At 40.8% G+C, this 17,345-nt stretch overlaps 2 protein-coding genes across 3 annotated transcripts in view; one reads left to right on the forward strand and one right to left on the reverse strand.

Moving 5' to 3' along the window:
* Positions 1 to 2,597: 2,597 nt before the first annotated feature.
* MRPS17 (mitochondrial ribosomal protein S17) lies at positions 2,598 to 6,512 on the reverse strand. Its single transcript, XM_014068188.2, has 3 exons — positions 6,383 to 6,512; positions 4,989 to 5,125; positions 2,598 to 2,990 (listed from the first exon to the last, which is right to left on the reverse strand). The coding sequence occupies exons 2-3, from the start codon at positions 5,097 to 5,099 to the stop codon at positions 2,700 to 2,702; spliced, it is 402 nt and encodes a 133-aa protein (XP_013923663.1). The 5' UTR covers positions 5,100 to 5,125; positions 6,383 to 6,512; the 3' UTR covers positions 2,598 to 2,699.
* Positions 6,513 to 12,688: 6,176 nt separating this feature from the next.
* The window catches only part of LOC106550302 (NF2, moesin-ezrin-radixin like (MERLIN) tumor suppressor), a 33,879-nt gene continuing 29,222 nt past the window's right edge, over positions 12,689 to 17,345 (forward strand). For both annotated transcript variants that reach the window (XM_087717308.1, XM_087717307.1), the window contains exons 1-3: positions 12,689 to 12,935; positions 15,553 to 15,682; positions 16,880 to 17,005. In XM_087717308.1, the coding sequence (XP_087573434.1) occupies positions 15,593 to 15,682; positions 16,880 to 17,005 (216 nt within the window). In that variant the 5' untranslated portion in view covers positions 12,689 to 12,935; positions 15,553 to 15,592. The remainder of the gene's footprint in view (positions 12,936 to 15,552; positions 15,683 to 16,879; positions 17,006 to 17,345) is intronic.

Raw genomic sequence — 17,345 nt, forward strand, 5'->3', positions numbered from 1 at the left:
CAGGATTCAAGCCATGTGGTCCTGTCCACCATTAAACCATCTTTCCAAGCAGCCTCCATGTCTCCAGTGTCTTTCCCCCCACTTGGAGCCGAACCCAGAAGGACATTTCTTCCAACACTCATACAAAGCCAAACAACTAAACTGAATAGGCTTCTCCGAAGTTGAATGCCCCATATTTACAGGAAGCAAGTAAGTTTCAGTTCAGAGAAACATCAGAGTAAACAAGTTACCATTTCCAATAAGATACAGTATTTCCTCATCATTTTGTTTGCTTCTTTGGCTTTGATTTGCCTGTTTATTTTATCGGTTGTAACTGAATTCTAGTGCTTTACTAGCACCCACCCTTCTAGAAAAATGAAATATTTTAGGAAATATTAAAAGGGCAGAATATTTCCCCTAAAAAGAGAAGTAGAAACTCAGAATGCAGAAACTCAGCCCCCAACTTGGTTAATGGGCCATTAGGCCTGGGTCAGTCTATTCTACATAACAAAGATCTACCCCATTTCATTGCCCTTCATTGCATCACCCAAGTGTCAACCAAATTTAGCATACAACCTACAAAACTAGCTATGACCTTTGACAGCAACCAATCAGAATACTCTTCCTGTGCCCTAGGAAGCTGAAAGCCCAGAGAGGGCATAAAACCCAGGGATTCTCATCTCTTCCTTTTTCACCCAGGAGCTCCAAGGCCGTGGTTCTCAACGTTCCTAATGCCGCGACCCTTTAATAGTTCCTCATGTTGTGGTGACCCCCAACCATAAAATTATTTTCATTGCTACTATGTAACACCAGGAGCCACAAAACCTGGGTGGGTGTGGCCAACTCAACATCACTCCCACCCAGTCACATGACACCTCCCCCCCAGACATGCCTACCAAGGCTGTATTTTCTGTGAGAATAGGGTCTCTCTTCTCTCCCCCTCCCTCTCATTTGTTTTTCTCTATTTTTCCTCTCCCTTTCTCTTCTTCCTTCCTTTCCTTACCCTTCCCTCTTTCTTTTTCTTTCTTTCTCATTGAATATGATAGCAAATCCAAAATAAAGTTATTAATTGTAGGAAATTGCTTCTCTATAATCTTTTCATAGTGAACTCTTAAGTTGATAGGGGCTGGCAAGATTGTACTAACAGCAATAGGATATATATTTTGATTTCTTTTGAGTTTGACAGTATAATACGTTATCCAAAATTATATTATTTTCTGATGCATTTTTTGCCATCTCTTGTTATTTTCTTTTTAAAAAATCAGACTTGCTTCCAATTTGTGCCTTCTGGCAAACTGCAGTTTTCTTGGCAAGAGATTTAGCTTGCCATTGCTTTCGTCATAGGTCTGAGAAAGTTAGTTTCTTTCTTTTCCTTTCTTTCCCCCGATTTCTCTTTTTCCCCTCTCTCATTCTCTCCCTTTAGCTCTGTTTCTTTCTCCCTCCCCCCTTCTCCTAACTTGTTTCCCTCTATTTTCCCTCCCTTCCATTCTCTCCTTCTAGCTCTTTCATTTCTCTCTCTCTCTTTCTCCTCTTTTCTCTTTCATCTCTTTCTTGCACGTGCAAGCAAAATACCCTGCACAAGGAGAGCCCTGTGCAGTGCAGGAGAACTGGAGCTCTTCCCTCCCTGCACCCAACCCACTCCTGCTGCTGCTCCCCATTCTCCTCCTTCCTGAGCCAACGCGAAGGGGACCATGGCTCGTGCTGACCTGAGTCTGGCGCTGAGGAGTCTCCTGCGCTGCGTACCCAGTTTCTCACCTTATTGCACAGTGGCGACAGTGGGAGGAGATTCATCCCCTCCGCCTTGATCCTGGCCCAGGAAAGTATTTTGCTTGCTTGTGTGCAAGAGATGAGCGCGAGAAAAGGGCTGGAGCTCTTCCTGACACTGAGTTGCCTGCAAAGGATGCGGAATCGCAAAAGCAGGTGAGAGGCTCGTGCCTTCTTAGAGCAGAGAGCAGATTGCGCGATTGGGTTAGCAGGGAGCCGCAGGAGGGACCAAAGCCTATTAAGACTGTTACCCATGCTAACCATGGTCTTAATAGGGAATCTCAATGTACGCGGTTCCCACGTTCTATTATTTTATTTTCTCCGCCTTGTTTTACACCTCAGAAATGGTACCTCTTGGCTTTCTGTAGCTCTGCCCATCAACCTCCATTACTCTGAGCCAGCTACTTTCCCAGCATCCTCTGTGCTGCGCGCGTCTCTCTTGTCCCCCTCCTCACCTCCATCCCGGCTCCTACTCCCCCTTCACACCTCTCCTTCTGCCGCGCGGGGAACCCAAGCCGCTCCTTCCCTTTGGGGCCGGTTTCTTGCCAGCCTCTCCGCGGGAGGCTCCTTGGCAACCCCTGTGAAAAGGTTGTTCCACCCCAAAAGGGGTCGCGACCCACAGGTTGAGAACCGCTGCTCTGAGGCATGTGATCCTGTCTGCCACTAAACCATCTTTCCAAACAGCCTCCATGTTTCCAGTGTCTTTTTCCCCACTTGCAACTGAACCCAGATGGACGTTTCTTCCAACAATTGGAACTGTTTAAAATATTCAGTTTGTACATTGCTTTTATGCTCCTTCAGGCAGGAGTGAACATATAATATTTTAAAAACAAATGGTGACATTTTATTGCATGTACACACTACCTTCAGTTTATTATTAATCATGCTTCCTACATAGATCAATAAAACTTTTTCCTTGAGACAGGCAGAGAAGTCCCAAATAATTTTCCAACTTTTCATTTATCTGGAGAAGAAACTGTTAGTTCTTGGAGTTTCTCACTAAGAAAGCTAGTATCTCTGTCAGTCAGATTTTCTGTGTCTGAGACACCTTCCAGGAACTTATGGCCTGCACACGGTTTCCCTGTAATGGGATCAATTACTTTCCCAACCTTGTACACAATCTCAGCAAGCTCATGTTTCACATTCTTGCTTTTTCGTTCAGGCAAAGCTTTCAGAAGGACAATGTCTCCCTCGATGCATTGTTGCTGAGGATCATGAGCAAAGTATGTTTTTCGCTTCTTGTAGAACTGTAGAAGAGGGAAAAGAGTGTGAAGATCAATGGTTGGTAGTTGCATTATTTTGGGAAAGATTAAAATTATGGGTTTACAATCTTTACTGGGCATAAGGATTCTGATATTTAAGAACACCCGAAATTTGAATTGGAAGAAATGCCATAGAAAATTATATTGTTCTTTGTCCTGCTTAGTTCTAGGGTCTACTTGTTTTGTACTATGCTGGCCTAGTTCTTATAGTAAGTTTATTGGCACACAATATGGCAAGGGGTATCGTTTTTCAACTAGCTTGTTTGCAGAGCCTGATTTGGGCTGTGAGGGAGTGGCTAGCTCAAGGTCACTCAGCTGGCTTTTGTGCTTGGTAGCGGTCATGGGAAATACCATATAAAATACTTTTACAAATGTGAGGGCTTTGAGTTTAAAGACTGCAAATAAAAAAAACCATAAAAGTTTATAAGAATTAGTGCAGATACATAGTATGCCTCCATTTACTTTACCCATGTAACAACTATATGTATGTAATTTATCCTGAAAGAGAACTTACTGGTGCTATCCAGTGAACTTTCTAGATTGCAACCATTACTCCTAATTTCTCTCCTAAATAGGTATTTTATTCACTGGCATTAATATTGATAAACAATACTGGTAGTAACTGAAACAGAGAAAAACAGAATAACAGAACCTTCTAGTCAAGATTCTAGCTCAAGCAGGGAACCCTATACCGTTTCAGATAAATGGTTGTCCAATCTCTTCTTCAAAACCTCCAGTGATGGAGCATCCACAACTTCTGGAGACAAGATGTGATATTCTTGCCTCAATCAGATTGTACCCAAACATGAGAGAGAAGAGACTGAAATAAAGAAGACCCCCCTCAATGATGTTTACCCACCAGTATCTGATTATTTAACAGTATTTGTCTGGGAAAGTACAATAGGAAAAGTTTTAAAAAGGTATAATACAATCTTAATCCAAAGCCTACAATTGACATTCCCAACCAGTGCTACTGCAATGTCACCTTTGTCTCTTTATCTCATGAGAAAAAGGAGACTCTTTTAACAGATCCTCTTTAGTGTTGTAAAACAGTGGTCCCCAACCCCCGGTCGTGGACCGGTGCCGGGCCGTGGAGTACCTGGCACCGGGCCGTGCAGCAGCCGGGGGCTATGATCGCTGCAGCGGCCGGGGGCCATGATCGCTGCAGCGGCCGGGGGACATGATCGCTGCAGCGGCCGGGGGACATGATCGCTGCAGCGGCCGGGGGACATGATCGCTGCAGCGCAAAGGCTCCTGGGCCGTGCGCAAAAGCTCCTGGGCCGTGCGCAAAGGCTCCAGGGAAGAGAGCCCCGCGCAGGTACGCCTCCCCACCCCTGCGCGCGCTCAGCGGGCCACGGTAAAATTATCAAAGGCTGACTGGTCCGCGGCGATAAAAAGGTTGGGGACCACTGTTGTAAAAGATGCTAACAGCAGATTTATATATATATAATGTATATATTATATACATATACATACATACATACATACATACATCAGACAGACACAACTAATTGAACTCATTTTCAGGGCTACAATTCAATGATAGATATATAAATTTAATATGTACAGAATTAATGTTCTTTACTGTTACCCGTAGCCAATTCAATATATTTGTTTTTTGCTGGGTATCTAGAGATCTGAGAATCAGTTTTTGTTTTAAAAACAACTTAAAAACTCAGGGTTTTTTTGCTTTTTAATTTTAAAACAACATACGTAGATAGAAACTTTACAAAAATACTGTCAGACCAGATCAAATTACCTTGAATTAACTGCATGTTAGCATTAAGATTAGGACCTGGGATCAAGTGGTTGAAGGCCACTTTTTAAGCCACACAGCATCTTATATAATCCTAGCATTGTATTTTTATATTATCTTTTCTCACTAGATCTCATAATAATGATTTTCTCAGTAACTCCATAAATTAGGCAATGGTGAGAAATGATTCTTCAAGCTTACACTCCCGGCTCTGAAGAAATCTTTACCTTTATTAAGTAAGGGTCCAGTACCAGCCTTGTTACTCTCACTTTAGCTGTCTGGTGCATTTTGGTTCCAATTACTTTCCCTATGATCCATCTTGCATGAACAGCAGACATGACTTGATTGCTATCATTCAGCTATCCTGCAAAACAAATGTAAGTATAATTTTAGTAAAGAACTTTCATGCATTGTTGAAGCCAACACAGCTGGAAAACCTTCTGCTAAAATATAATTTTTCCTAATATTTCAACTTTCTTCTCAGGGTTAGGAGTGATTATTTAAATGTTTAAACAGCTATCCATCTCACACAATTGACCGTCAGCAGCTTAACAAGATTAAAACAACAACCCTGCTAGACAATTCCTTGACCTCTAAGAAAACCCTCCATTCAACCGTAACAACAGTATTGTATTTCTTGATTCAAATACCTGGGGGAACAACCAGGTCCTCAATGCCTTGCAAAAGGCTAACAAGGCTGAAGTAATCTGAATCTCCAGAGAATGCTATTCCACAGGGCAGGTGGAGCCAGGGTTCATAAATACATTATGTAATAGAAGGGACTGGGAACCTACGCTCTCTACTACAGATAGTGAGATGGGCAGAAACAATGGGAGAGAGGTATCCCACAAATAATCTGGCCCTATGGGTCATTATAGATAATGACCAGCACTTTGAATTGCACCCAAAAAAACCTACTGGAAGCCAGAACAACTTGTGGAGCAGGATTACAAGGAATACCAAAAGCTGTCTGTACCACTGCATTGTGGACCAGCTGCAGCTTTTGAGTGCACTTCAAGGGCAGCCCCATGCACAATATGTTACAGTAATCCAAACAGATGACTAAGGCCTGATTCAACACAAGCAGGCGAACTGCTGGCCCAGGAAGATGTGCCATTGGTGCACAAGGCAAATGTGTGCAAGACACCCCCTCTGGGGAATTCTGGGAGTTTCAGACCACCCACCCTGAAGTTGCTGAAGTTTGAAAAACACTGGTTTCTAGAACGTGTGCAGGAGCAAGGAGCATTAGGCATAAAAGTCTATAGATTCTCAGTCATCCAGGTCATGGTTGTCCCAAAGGTGCTTTTTGAAAGAGAAAAGAAAGCCCTAATGGGAGCATTAGGCATTTTACCGCTTTGAGTTATTTATGAAAATAAAAGTGGGATATAAAAATAAATTAGCCATTCTGACATCAACGTTAAAACACTTCACTACCGGTAATCTTAAAAGAGGTGCCGGGCGGGAGATAATACTGGGAATTATCTGCCTCCCAGTACAATTCCCACGAATCCGCCGTTCCCGCTTGGTTCCCAGCCCCACAGAGGGAGGAAGACACCGTTTTCTCCGGGTTACCGGGTTACCCATTTGCGCCCCCTCCCTCCAAGTCATTCGAAGCCCTTACGCTCTTCTGGCTGAAACCGGGAGGTGGGATCCAAAAAAGGAAAGGGCGGAGCCAGAGCCGGAAGGATCGCCGTTTCCGAAATGACGTCTTAGAAAAGGGGGGGGGGTGGCCGGCGCCGAGAGGGCATTTCGGGGCTGCGGGAGTGAAGCGTTCCGGGTTCAAGGATTGGGTGGCTTTGGGCAGAGGTCTTCAAACTTGATCACTTTGAGACTTCTGGACTTCAACTCCCAGAATTCTTCAGCCAGCTGGCTGGAGAATTCTGGGAGTTGAAGTCCACAAGTCTTAAAGTGGCCAAGTTTGGGGACCCCCGACTTTGGGTGAAGCTGGCATCGTTAATTGAAAGCGGCATGGCTTTGACAAGCATTTCTTTGATAGCAATGGGGAAAACAAATTCAGTGTAACTGAAGCTTTTTCTAACACGCAGAGGTCTTGTAGTCTGGTTTCCTCACACTTTTAATTTTTTTTTAATCATCCCGTCTTTATTGTTATAAATAACTCAAGGCATCTAACGTCCTTAAGGCACTCCTTTTCTCCCTCTCATTTTGCTATAATTGTAACGCTGAGAGGTAAATTGAGCTGAGATTGACCTGCCTGAAATCACTTGAGACTTTCAAGAAGAGATTGGACTGCCATTTGTCAGAAATGATGTAGGATCTCTTGCTTGAGGGGGTTGGACTAGATGATCTATATGGTCCCTTTCAACTCCTGTTAAAAAACACGGGTGGCTCTCATGCCTAAAGTGGGACTAGAACTCGCAGTTTCCAACGGTGCTTTTTTTTCAAGAGGCAACTGGTTTTTCTGGGTTTATTTTGCAGATGTTTCTTTGAAGAAGCATACAGTCAGCTCTGACTGTATGAGAAGCAAACATCTTCAAAGAAAAACCAGAAAGTCCAGTTGCCTCTTGAAAAAGCACCTTTGGGGCAACCATGACCTGGATGACTGAGAATATAGGCATTTGCAGTTTCCTGGTTTCTAGCCTGGTGCCTTAACCACTAGATCAAAGTGGCTTTTGTATGTCATTAAAAGCTGTTTTAGTGGGGGTACTACATTTTTAAAATCCCCTTTCAAATGGTATTTTTTTCTGGCGTGCTGCTTATACTTTTAACAACTACATGATGATACAAAAACTAATGTCACAGTAGGTGGCAGCACCTGCTCCTCTTTGGATGGTCCTAAGAAAACCGCTAAACCGGATAATAGTTGGTTAATAGTTGCATGAAAGAACAGTGTAGGGTATCACTAGATTGAACACTTAATAACATACTGAAAAAAGGCAATGACGAACCATCTATATTGTTGCCAAGAAAATAAATGCCCATGAGAAATGGAAACTGATTTGAGGAGGAGTTTATGAAGCTTTCCTATCATTTGCATACTGGTATTTGGAAAAGGCAGATATATTACATTTCTATCAATATCCTCATGGGAAAAAATGATAGTGATACAATTCAATTTATTATGTGCATGTTTGACAAAGTTCCATTGCTTAAAATTGCTGTTTTTATATTAATACTTCAAATAATGGAATAAAAATAGAATTAATTGCACTATATCATTTTAGAGTTAAATTCAGAAAATGCTTTGAATACTCCAGTTTCTTACAAAAATATACCTAAACACATTCTCAGGCATTGTCTTCATATATTTATTCTGCATTTGTAATCCTTAGTCATCCCTACTTACTGTCCCTCGTGCCCTAATCACTTCCTGATATGAATATTGTAATGTATTTTTAATGTAGTCTTCTGTAATGTAATGTACTCCACTTGGGGTTACCCTTAAAGACTTAGACTTCAGCTGTGCAAAGTGCAGTACCCAGGCAGTTATGTGTGTTTCTAGTAGAATTAACATTACATTCCTGCTCTACAAAATACATTAGTTACCTGTTCTGACCCCCCCTCGGTCCGGTGAGTAACGCCGACACAAGCTTATTGTTAGCCACGCTTTATTCACAGCCCACACACAACTCACAAGCAAGACGTTGGCAGCAACCCAGACTCCCACAGACAAGAGATACAAAACAAACAAGAGCTTCTCCAGCTTGTTTGAATGGTTGTGTCCTGCAAAAGGTCTCCTCCCAAAGTCTCTTCTTATGTACTCTCTTGGGAGGAGCCAAGCCACAACCACCTGGGCTTGATTATCTCTTATGAATCTGTCTCCGTAACTCTGCCCTTCTTTGCCTGGCGTCAGGGACAAACTCCCTTTGATCTTCCCCACTGCTCCATGCCTCAGGCGCCTCCTGGTGGCCAACCACCCTCTTTGGTCCCTGCTCGGAGTCTGAATCCTGCCCAGGGTCCTCCACATCTTCCAGAGCCGACTCATAGGGTCCCTTGCTATCGGAGTCCATCGGCAGCTCCAACGGCTCCTGCTGGGCCACAACAGTTACCAATCATTTCCAGTTCTAATTCAAGGTGATAGTTTTGACTTGTAAAGTCCTCCGTGGCATGGAGCCAATTTATTTGAGGGACTTCCTCTCCCGGATTTGGTTCCAGTATGTTAGGTTTAGAAGACTTTTTCTGCTGTGGCACTTATGCTCTGATATACATCCCCCCCACCAAGTGAAACCGTCTCCCATCAGTTCTGACTTTCTGAAAGTCTCTCAAGACCTGACTGTGGCATCAGACTGGGCAACCCAGAAGACTGATGAAATAGCTCCTTTATTAACACCCTCCACTATTCCTTTTTTAATTTTTTTTTTTACAATTTTTAAAAATGTTTTGTAATGATTGTTTTGGGTATTATCTATTTTAGCATTGTTGTACATTGTCCAGAATCACTTATTCTGTGAAATAGGCAGCTGTACTAATTTGAAAAATGGAAATGTTGCTGTGTCATGTGAGCACAGCAAGGCACAACTTAGCCTTGTGTGTTGTGTAAGCTACACCTAGCTGATGTGGTTAGTTTGATTCAGTGTGTCATGCAATCCAGGAATATGAGTTGAACTGAGTAAGGTCATGATTGCATTATTGTGTCATTTGAACACATTATTTGAAAGCCAAAATGTGAATTATGTTTGGGGATGAAATGAGAAAAATGTTAAGTTTTAAGTAAGTAGATCAATTGATATGGCAGTACTATTCTCTACATAGCAATATACAGTAATATTTAGGTAGGATAGTTGGGATCCTGCATGTTGTGTTTCAGACCTAATCTGTATAATACCAGGTTGGAGAAGACTACACTAAATTTACTTTCAACCTTCTTACCCAAGTTGTATTTTGAAGAACATTTAATACATCTATTTGTACTTAAATGGCCAAGAAAAGATTCAAATAGACTTCGGATATGGCTGTCCAAGAGGAAGTCCTTGAAGTAGCTGAGTCAGCACAAATCAGCCTTCCAAGTAGAAAAATAATATCGAACAACTTACATGCCTCAACATCTTGTCTACAGCACGTTTTAAACAACTAGATTCCACGTTGAGATAATGGGAGGTTCTGTGGAGTTCCATTTGAAGAAAGATTGTACATCTGTGGTGTTGAAGACATCCCACATAACCTGTATAATTGCAAATTATGTTCTACAAAAAGGGCTATTTACTTAGATATTTAAAAACTAAACAAATATTGAGACACCCAGGTGAAACTATACTTCATGTAGGGAATGAACCTCTATATCACTAGCAAGACAAATATTTACATCAAAGGCTATTTCAAAGAGGATAGACTAAGATAGGTTTTCACTGCAAAAATGATGATTATGAGTACTACTTTCACTATTGATTTTAAAGTTTTTGATATGATTATATGACTAAGGAATAAAAAAAATTACCTTCTTAGATCTGCTTTAAATTTACTTCTTTTCCAACTTGCAACTATGGAACTCATGCATCTGAGACATTCTTCTGAGACATTCTTTTTGCAATAAGGGATGACCAGGCACTTACTGCCTTTTTATTTGATTAAGGGCAATGTTTATCAACCTCAGGAATCTGTAGATGTCTGAACTTCAACTCCCAGAATTCCTCAATCAGCATTAAAAACATGCGATAGAGAATATCCAACATTTCTGTGCAGCTACCTCTTTGGAAGGAGGAAATATGATTGCAACATTTCATAGAGGACTGTCTAACTTCACTCAGAACTTTACTATAAATTTCCAAGAGGCATCAAATGGTCCTGCCTGAATGTCACTTCTGGAGAAAAAAAGATGAGGTGTTTATGCTTTGTCTTTGGATATTTTGCTCACTAGGAGATGATCATTTGTTTCTACAAGTGCTGGTGTGCTGATTGTTTAAACTTTTACTTGTAGTTTCTCAGGAGCAAGGAAATTTTTGATTGCATTGATACAAAATATTAGCATTAAATATGGACATCCAGCCTACTAGTGGGTAGCACGAAGATGGTTGATTCTGTTCACCAAACCATGATTCAGTTAACAACAGATCTGCAAACACAGCCTTTATTAAAATTCCGACCCTTCCCTTTTTTTCCTTTTAGCATGTGTGTGTGTACAGTTCATGACTTACAACCATTTGTTTAGTGATCGTTCAAAATTATAATGGCACTGAAAAAGTGACATGGCCATTTTTCAAACTGATTATCGTCAAGTCAAGTAGGTTTTATTGTCATTTCAACAATATACAGTACAGTACACAGTGAGATGAAACGTTTCCCCAGGACCAAGGTGCTACATCAGACAACATAGATAAAAAGAAAAAGAGCAGAACACAGAACTACATATAGCTCTAAATCTAAGAACTTAAAGAGTGTTGAGGAGTCTGATGGCTTGTGGAAAGAAACTGTTACACAGTCTGTTGCAGTATTGCCATGATCACATGATCAAATTTTGGATGCTTGGCAATTGGCAGGTATTTATGAGGATAGTAATGTCCCAAGGTTAGGTGACCATCTTTTGCAACCTTCTGATCCAGTAAAATCAATGGGGAAACCAGGTTTACTTAACCATGTTACAAAGTTAACAATTGCAGTGATTGGCTTAACAACTCTGGCAAGAAAGGTTATAAAATGGGGCAAAACTCCCTTAATAACTGTCTTGCTTAGCAACAGAAATTTTTGGCTCAATTATCCTAAGTCAAGGATGCCTGTATATAAAAATCAAACTAGTTTTTTTTTTGAAAGAAACAAAAAACTGAAAGTACTTAAAGACTAGCAGTTGTACTACGGTAATAGCAATATAGCAATAGCAGTAGACTTATATACCGCTTCATAGGCCTTCAGGTCTCTCTAAGCGGTTTACAGAGAGTCAGCATATTGCCCCCAACAATCTGGGTCCTCATTTTACCCACCTCGGAAGGATGGAAGGCTGAGTCAACCCTGAGCCGGTGAGATTTGAACCGCTGACCTGCTGATCTAGCAGTAGCCTGCAGTGCTGCATTTAACCACTGCGCCACCTTGGCTCAGTCGGTGCATATATAAATATCTAAAACATAGATCTAGAAAGAGCTTTTATAGGGGTAGCATTTGGTTTCTGAAATTCCCCTTTTCTACATTTTACAGTTTTATTTTATTTATATTTTGTTTTTCTTAACTGCCATCTTCCTCAAAGGGAGTTGTTTTATATACTTAAAATATAAAAGGTAGTTGACTATATATATAAAGATTTACCTGTCTAGTTCTGTCCAACTCTAAGGCATGGTGCTCATTTCTTGGCTGACGGAGCCAGCATTGTCCAAACACATTTTCCATGGTCATGTGGCCAGCATGGCTATATATCAATGGTGCATGGAATGCTGTTACGTACCCACTGAAGTGGTACCTATTAATCTACTCGCATTTGCTTTCAAACTGCTAGATGAGCAGGAGCTGAGGCAGGAATGGGCGCTCAACTGGTGTAGCACTAGGGTCTCAAACTCTGTCAGCTGTTTATCTGCTAAATCTATACCCCCTCACATGCATACATATTTGTATGCACGCACACACATGCATGCATGCGCACACACACATGTATATTTGGTACTTTTGTTATTTGCAAGCCCTTATGTGAAGCTGTACAACTGAAAAGCAGGATATAAATAGTGCATGGAACAAGAAGCATATAAATGATGATTCGGTACAAGTTATCTTCTGTGTCCCTGACATGGAGAGAGATGGAGAAATAAAGAAAGAAGACACAATTAGTCATGTTCATCACACTTTAGCCATTGCAAATATTGATGCTCTGTCTATGGTTAATGATTAATTCCGCTGAACCTAGAAGGAAAGAATGGACTATAATGATGTTAGAAGACCTTGGAGTTTTTCCCCTTGTGGTAAACAGTATTTAAGAACTCATAGTGATGGTAAAGTGGGCGGAGTCTGAAGAGCACCCAGGCAGGAAATGGTTCCCCCCCCCATCACCTGGGAAAGTAAATTCTTTGATTTCTCCGAAGGCAGTCCAGCTGACATGCTCCAGTTTAGAGCAAACAAAGGAAGGGGAGCCGCTGGCACATCAGTCCTTGTATCTTATTTCTCCCCAGCGACGATGCACGTGTGGGCTACCAATTGCAACTTCGGGGACAATTGCTTTTAGATCCTCTGGAAACGGGGGAAGGGATTAAAGACGCCAATTCGACTTCAGGCGTGGAGTTTAAGCGTGCAAAGCACACCGAGCGGTAAGTAAGCAATTGGACCAGGTCTGTCTTTCTCTGCAGTTTTATGGGGAGGGGGTGGGGGGGAGAGATTTCTAGCAACAGCATTATAAAACTAGCACCGTGTTTGTGAAGCGGGAGACAACGCTAGCTTTAGCAAGAGGTTTCTGTTGTTTTTTTTAATGTGTTTTAATTTGTAATCTCAGATCCAGGAATGGAAAACAGTGACAGATACAGCTGTGCGAGAAAGACACACACACACAAACAGAGAGAGACACATATATTCTGTGTCTGCAAAATCATGCTGGGAATTTCTTTCTGCCCTCTCATTCTTTTTCCCTGTCGGTCTCTTGACATGGACCGCGGTTCATATTGGCGCCTTTACTGTTCACGCGGGGACTTCTGCTCTCTCGCTCCTGCCCGATCCGCCCCACATTTCTCCAGGGAAGCTTTGGGGTGATCTGTCATTTCGCGTGATCACTCAGGCAGAGTAACACTCCCCCCCCCCCCAAGAGCCGGCATCCTTTCTTCTTCCACGCTCTGTGCAAAAGAATACGGAGTTTTCTTCTGCGTGGGCTTGTTGTCCAAGGTATTTCACCGTATAATGCAAGATCTGACCTCCCCTCAAATTGTGGGAACCCTAAACCCCAAAGTCCTTGAGTCACTTCCAGTCCTAGCTATGAATTCATACAGCAGAGTTTGCTTATAGTCTCGTTTGCAAAACGGGGAACATGCTTCTGAACTATTTTAAGAGGGAGGCGAGGAAGTAGGATTTACTCCTAGGTCAATACTTAGGGGTCTCAAGATCTACCTTTGCTTGGCTCTTGGAGACCTTCTTTACATAAACCTATTTTTATGAGTTGTGAACTTCAGGTAAAAATGGGGAGGGGGGCGAGGTGGCAGTGCCCTTCACCCCATTGTTGACTAAGCCAAAAATGCCATCTTATTGCTAATGTTGGCATTATATAATGATATTCAACCTCTGGTCCAGTTGGATTTTGTACTGTTTCTATTATCTATTTGGGACAGCAAAATGGTTTGAACTGGTCATGCCTGATTTGAGAGACTGGCTACCACAAGTCATTCTTGCTGCTGGAACCCAGATTCTGAAATATTTGCCCCAATGTATTGTATTCTGCAGGTGTTAATATTATTCTGTTTCATATGCCAACAGCTTTTCTAAGCCTTTCTGCAGTCTTTTGGAGTTGAATTCTGTTTACATGTTTTTTAATGGGCTGTTTGGCATATTTATATTGATTTTAGGTTTGTTTTATTCATTTTTAACTATTGTGGGCAGTCTGTAAGGGCAATGTTCAGTAGACCAATGGAATGCAAAAGCGTTATTTACCACCCATGAAACATTTCAATTGGGTTGTAATGAGTTAAGTGAATGGATTTAAAAACATTTGCAGTAACTAAAGAAGGTTTCCCGGGTTACACTTAGTCTTTAAAAATGCAGAAATCCAACAGAAGCTGAGACCATCATGTGAACAAATTACTATACTGTAGTGGTATTACTTCTCAGTTGTCAGTCTATCCACTGCCTCTGAATTCTTTTTGCTTGCTGTTCTCTCCACGCCCCTTAAAAACATGCTGTCCCCTCTCCAAAATTCGGATAGTTTTTTCGATTCACTCTATGTCTGTTGCATAAACCAGAAAAGATGGGATATTTAATCACCAACATCTGCATGATTCCCCAAAGCTCTGGGAAAGCTTTGGGCACAGAATTACAGGCAGGAAGAAAGAATCATAGGATTTAATGTAAGTTGTTCAATCAAGTTGTATAGGCATTCAGCTGACTTCATAGGACAGTTACTTTTTTTTTATCTTCCTGGTTTTCACAAACTATTTGCCTTCACTAGTAAATCCAGCCTATTTTTAGCCCCACAAATATTCAATACATTTATTGACACTATCCAATTAACACGGCCTTTGGGTTTGGATCCTTTCCATGACGTATTTTTATCTGCTTCCAGAGAGATCTTCCAAATGTCATTTGGGATATTTTTGCCTACAGCCTTCACTTGAAATGAAAATAAACTTGTTCTTAGGCTAAAAGGTGGAGTTTATTTTTGATGAATGTCTGGACTTGTTTCTCCTGTGTTATCTTGGCCTAAAAGTTTATGCTGTATTTTTGGTGCCTAAGGCACCAATAGTTAAAGTTTTGCTGCCTTTTAATTATTAGTCAAATGTGTATAGCCACCCGTCTCACAATAATTTTATTACTAGTTGTGATAACTCTTGCTATAACATTGGGATAACCACCACTTTAGATGACTTTCAAGAGAATGGATCAAATTAATGAATGGTTGTTTGCCATGATAGTACACAGAAATATGCTGCTAAATATTACTTACTGAGGAGAAAGAATTGAGGGTTTCCTAAAAACATCTGTCTGGCCTCCAAAGAGAAGAAAAGGTTCTTTGATAGGACTGTTAGAGATAAACCAGAAACTTGCTGATAGGACTTTTTGAGATAAGAGTGATTGAGTGATGGTGAGCCATGAATCTATCAGAAGCTAAATTAAACTTCCAGATTCATCCGCATTATATTTGAACCTGTTATTATAAGTTAAAAAAAAAGATTGTTTCTAAGTATATTTACTTTGGAATATGTTGCTAATTATCTCTTCTTTTTTCAGACCATTTCCTCCATTGTGCTGCTCCAGGGAGGCTTAAAACATGTCTATCACGGGACTAAAGAAGAAGCAGCCTAAAATGTTTAAAGTTAAAGTTTCAACAATGGAAGCTGAAATGGAATTCAGTTGTGAGGTATTTTGTTGTTGTGTTGATTTCTAAGGGCCAGAATTTTTATCCCGTTATAAGATTTATATATCTGCTTCTCTCACTCTCTGAATGTAAAAAGCTGACATATCAAGGAAAAGATTACACTAAATGCCTTTTTTTGACATGCTAATTGTTCAATTGCAGGGATTTTTGTGATGTGAATTTAAAAAGCAACCCTTATCACCAGATTCAACTGCTGTAATTGCAGTGATTTTCAGGCTGTTTGCCTCTTACCTGGTTCATGTGCCATTCACTGATCTGTAGTATTTATTTAAGAATATCTGTTCTATCTCTGAGTGCCTGTTAGAACTTTGCCACATCTCTTTCAGTCTCTGCTTATGGCAGATAATTTCTGCTGGGCTATCAATCTCAGAAGAGGCATGGCTGTCTTTTCTTCCAACTGGATGATCTGCTAGATCAGTGACAAATCACAATAATTAGGCACCCTAAATGTACATGGTTTCTAGCTGTAGAAACCAAGTGCTTCTAGTTTAATTCAGTAAAGAAATTTGGGAGAACATTGGTTGATTGAAGTTGCCCAGAATTTAGATCTCTAAAGGAATAGGGGGAGGTAGTAGAACTGGTGTTGTTGAGGCTTGCTTTTGAAGCTATCTTGGCATTATCACATCTCACGTGTGCTAAATTAACAATTTCATTGTTTTTATTTTGTACAATGAAAGACTATACTAAGAATTAGAATTTGAAGATTCTTCCTTCGTCAGCCCACTGAGTTGAATGTGGGGCTTTTATGGGAGAACAATTCATAAATATATTTATATAGACCTTTATATGGGATAGAATCAAGATCACGTAAAGTGTTAATATCACTTTATAATGCCTTGGTAAGGCCACACATGGAATACTGCCTTCAGTTTTGGTCGGCACGATGTAGAAAATATGTGGAGACTCTAGAAAGAGTGCAGAGAAGAGCAACAAAGATGATTAGGGGACTGGAGATTAAAACATGAAGAACGGTTGCAGGAACTGGGTATCTCTAGTTTAATGAAAAGAAGGACTAGGGGAGATGTACTTGAAGAACACACAAAAAACAAATTTTGTACTTACCATCAGAGGCTCTGGCATTCCTATTTTTACACAGAGTGAATAGAGATATTTTTTCACACTCAGATGTCCTGATTATCTATCCATTCAAAATTGATTTTGTACTATTGCAATCCACAGATGAAGTGGAAAGGAAAAGACCTGTTTGACCAGGTGTGTCGTGCATTGGGGCTGAGAGAATCCTGGTACTTTGGCCTCTGGTATTCTGTCAAAGGAATGGGCATTTGGTTGAAGATGGATAAAAAGGTTTGGAATCTAAACTTTCATTACAAAACAATACACATCGAGAAAGACCTAAAGATATTCTAAAAGTTTTCTTCCGAGATGGTCAGCATTTTTTTTAATTTTATTTTTGGCTCAGGGATCTCAGTTTGTTTTGAAGGAGGGACAGAGGGCCTTCAGGAGCCAGGCCAGGCAAAATAATTGGCTCTTTTGAGAGTATTTAAGTGAATAAATCAGCTTACCTTTGATGTAAAAAAGAGTAAAATGCACCATCACAATTGTAATGGTGAAATTGGGTGTGTGTTTAGTGAGGTCAGAAGAAATGAAAGACAAAAGACCTGAAAGCAGAGAGATACCATCTATG

This window comes from Thamnophis sirtalis, unplaced genomic scaffold (genome assembly GCF_051295495.1).
Source record: "Thamnophis sirtalis isolate CommonGarterSnake01/CBP01778 unplaced genomic scaffold, rThaSir2_p1.2 scaffold_6, whole genome shotgun sequence".
Classification (NCBI taxonomy): domain Eukaryota; kingdom Metazoa; phylum Chordata; class Lepidosauria; order Squamata; family Natricidae; genus Thamnophis; species Thamnophis sirtalis.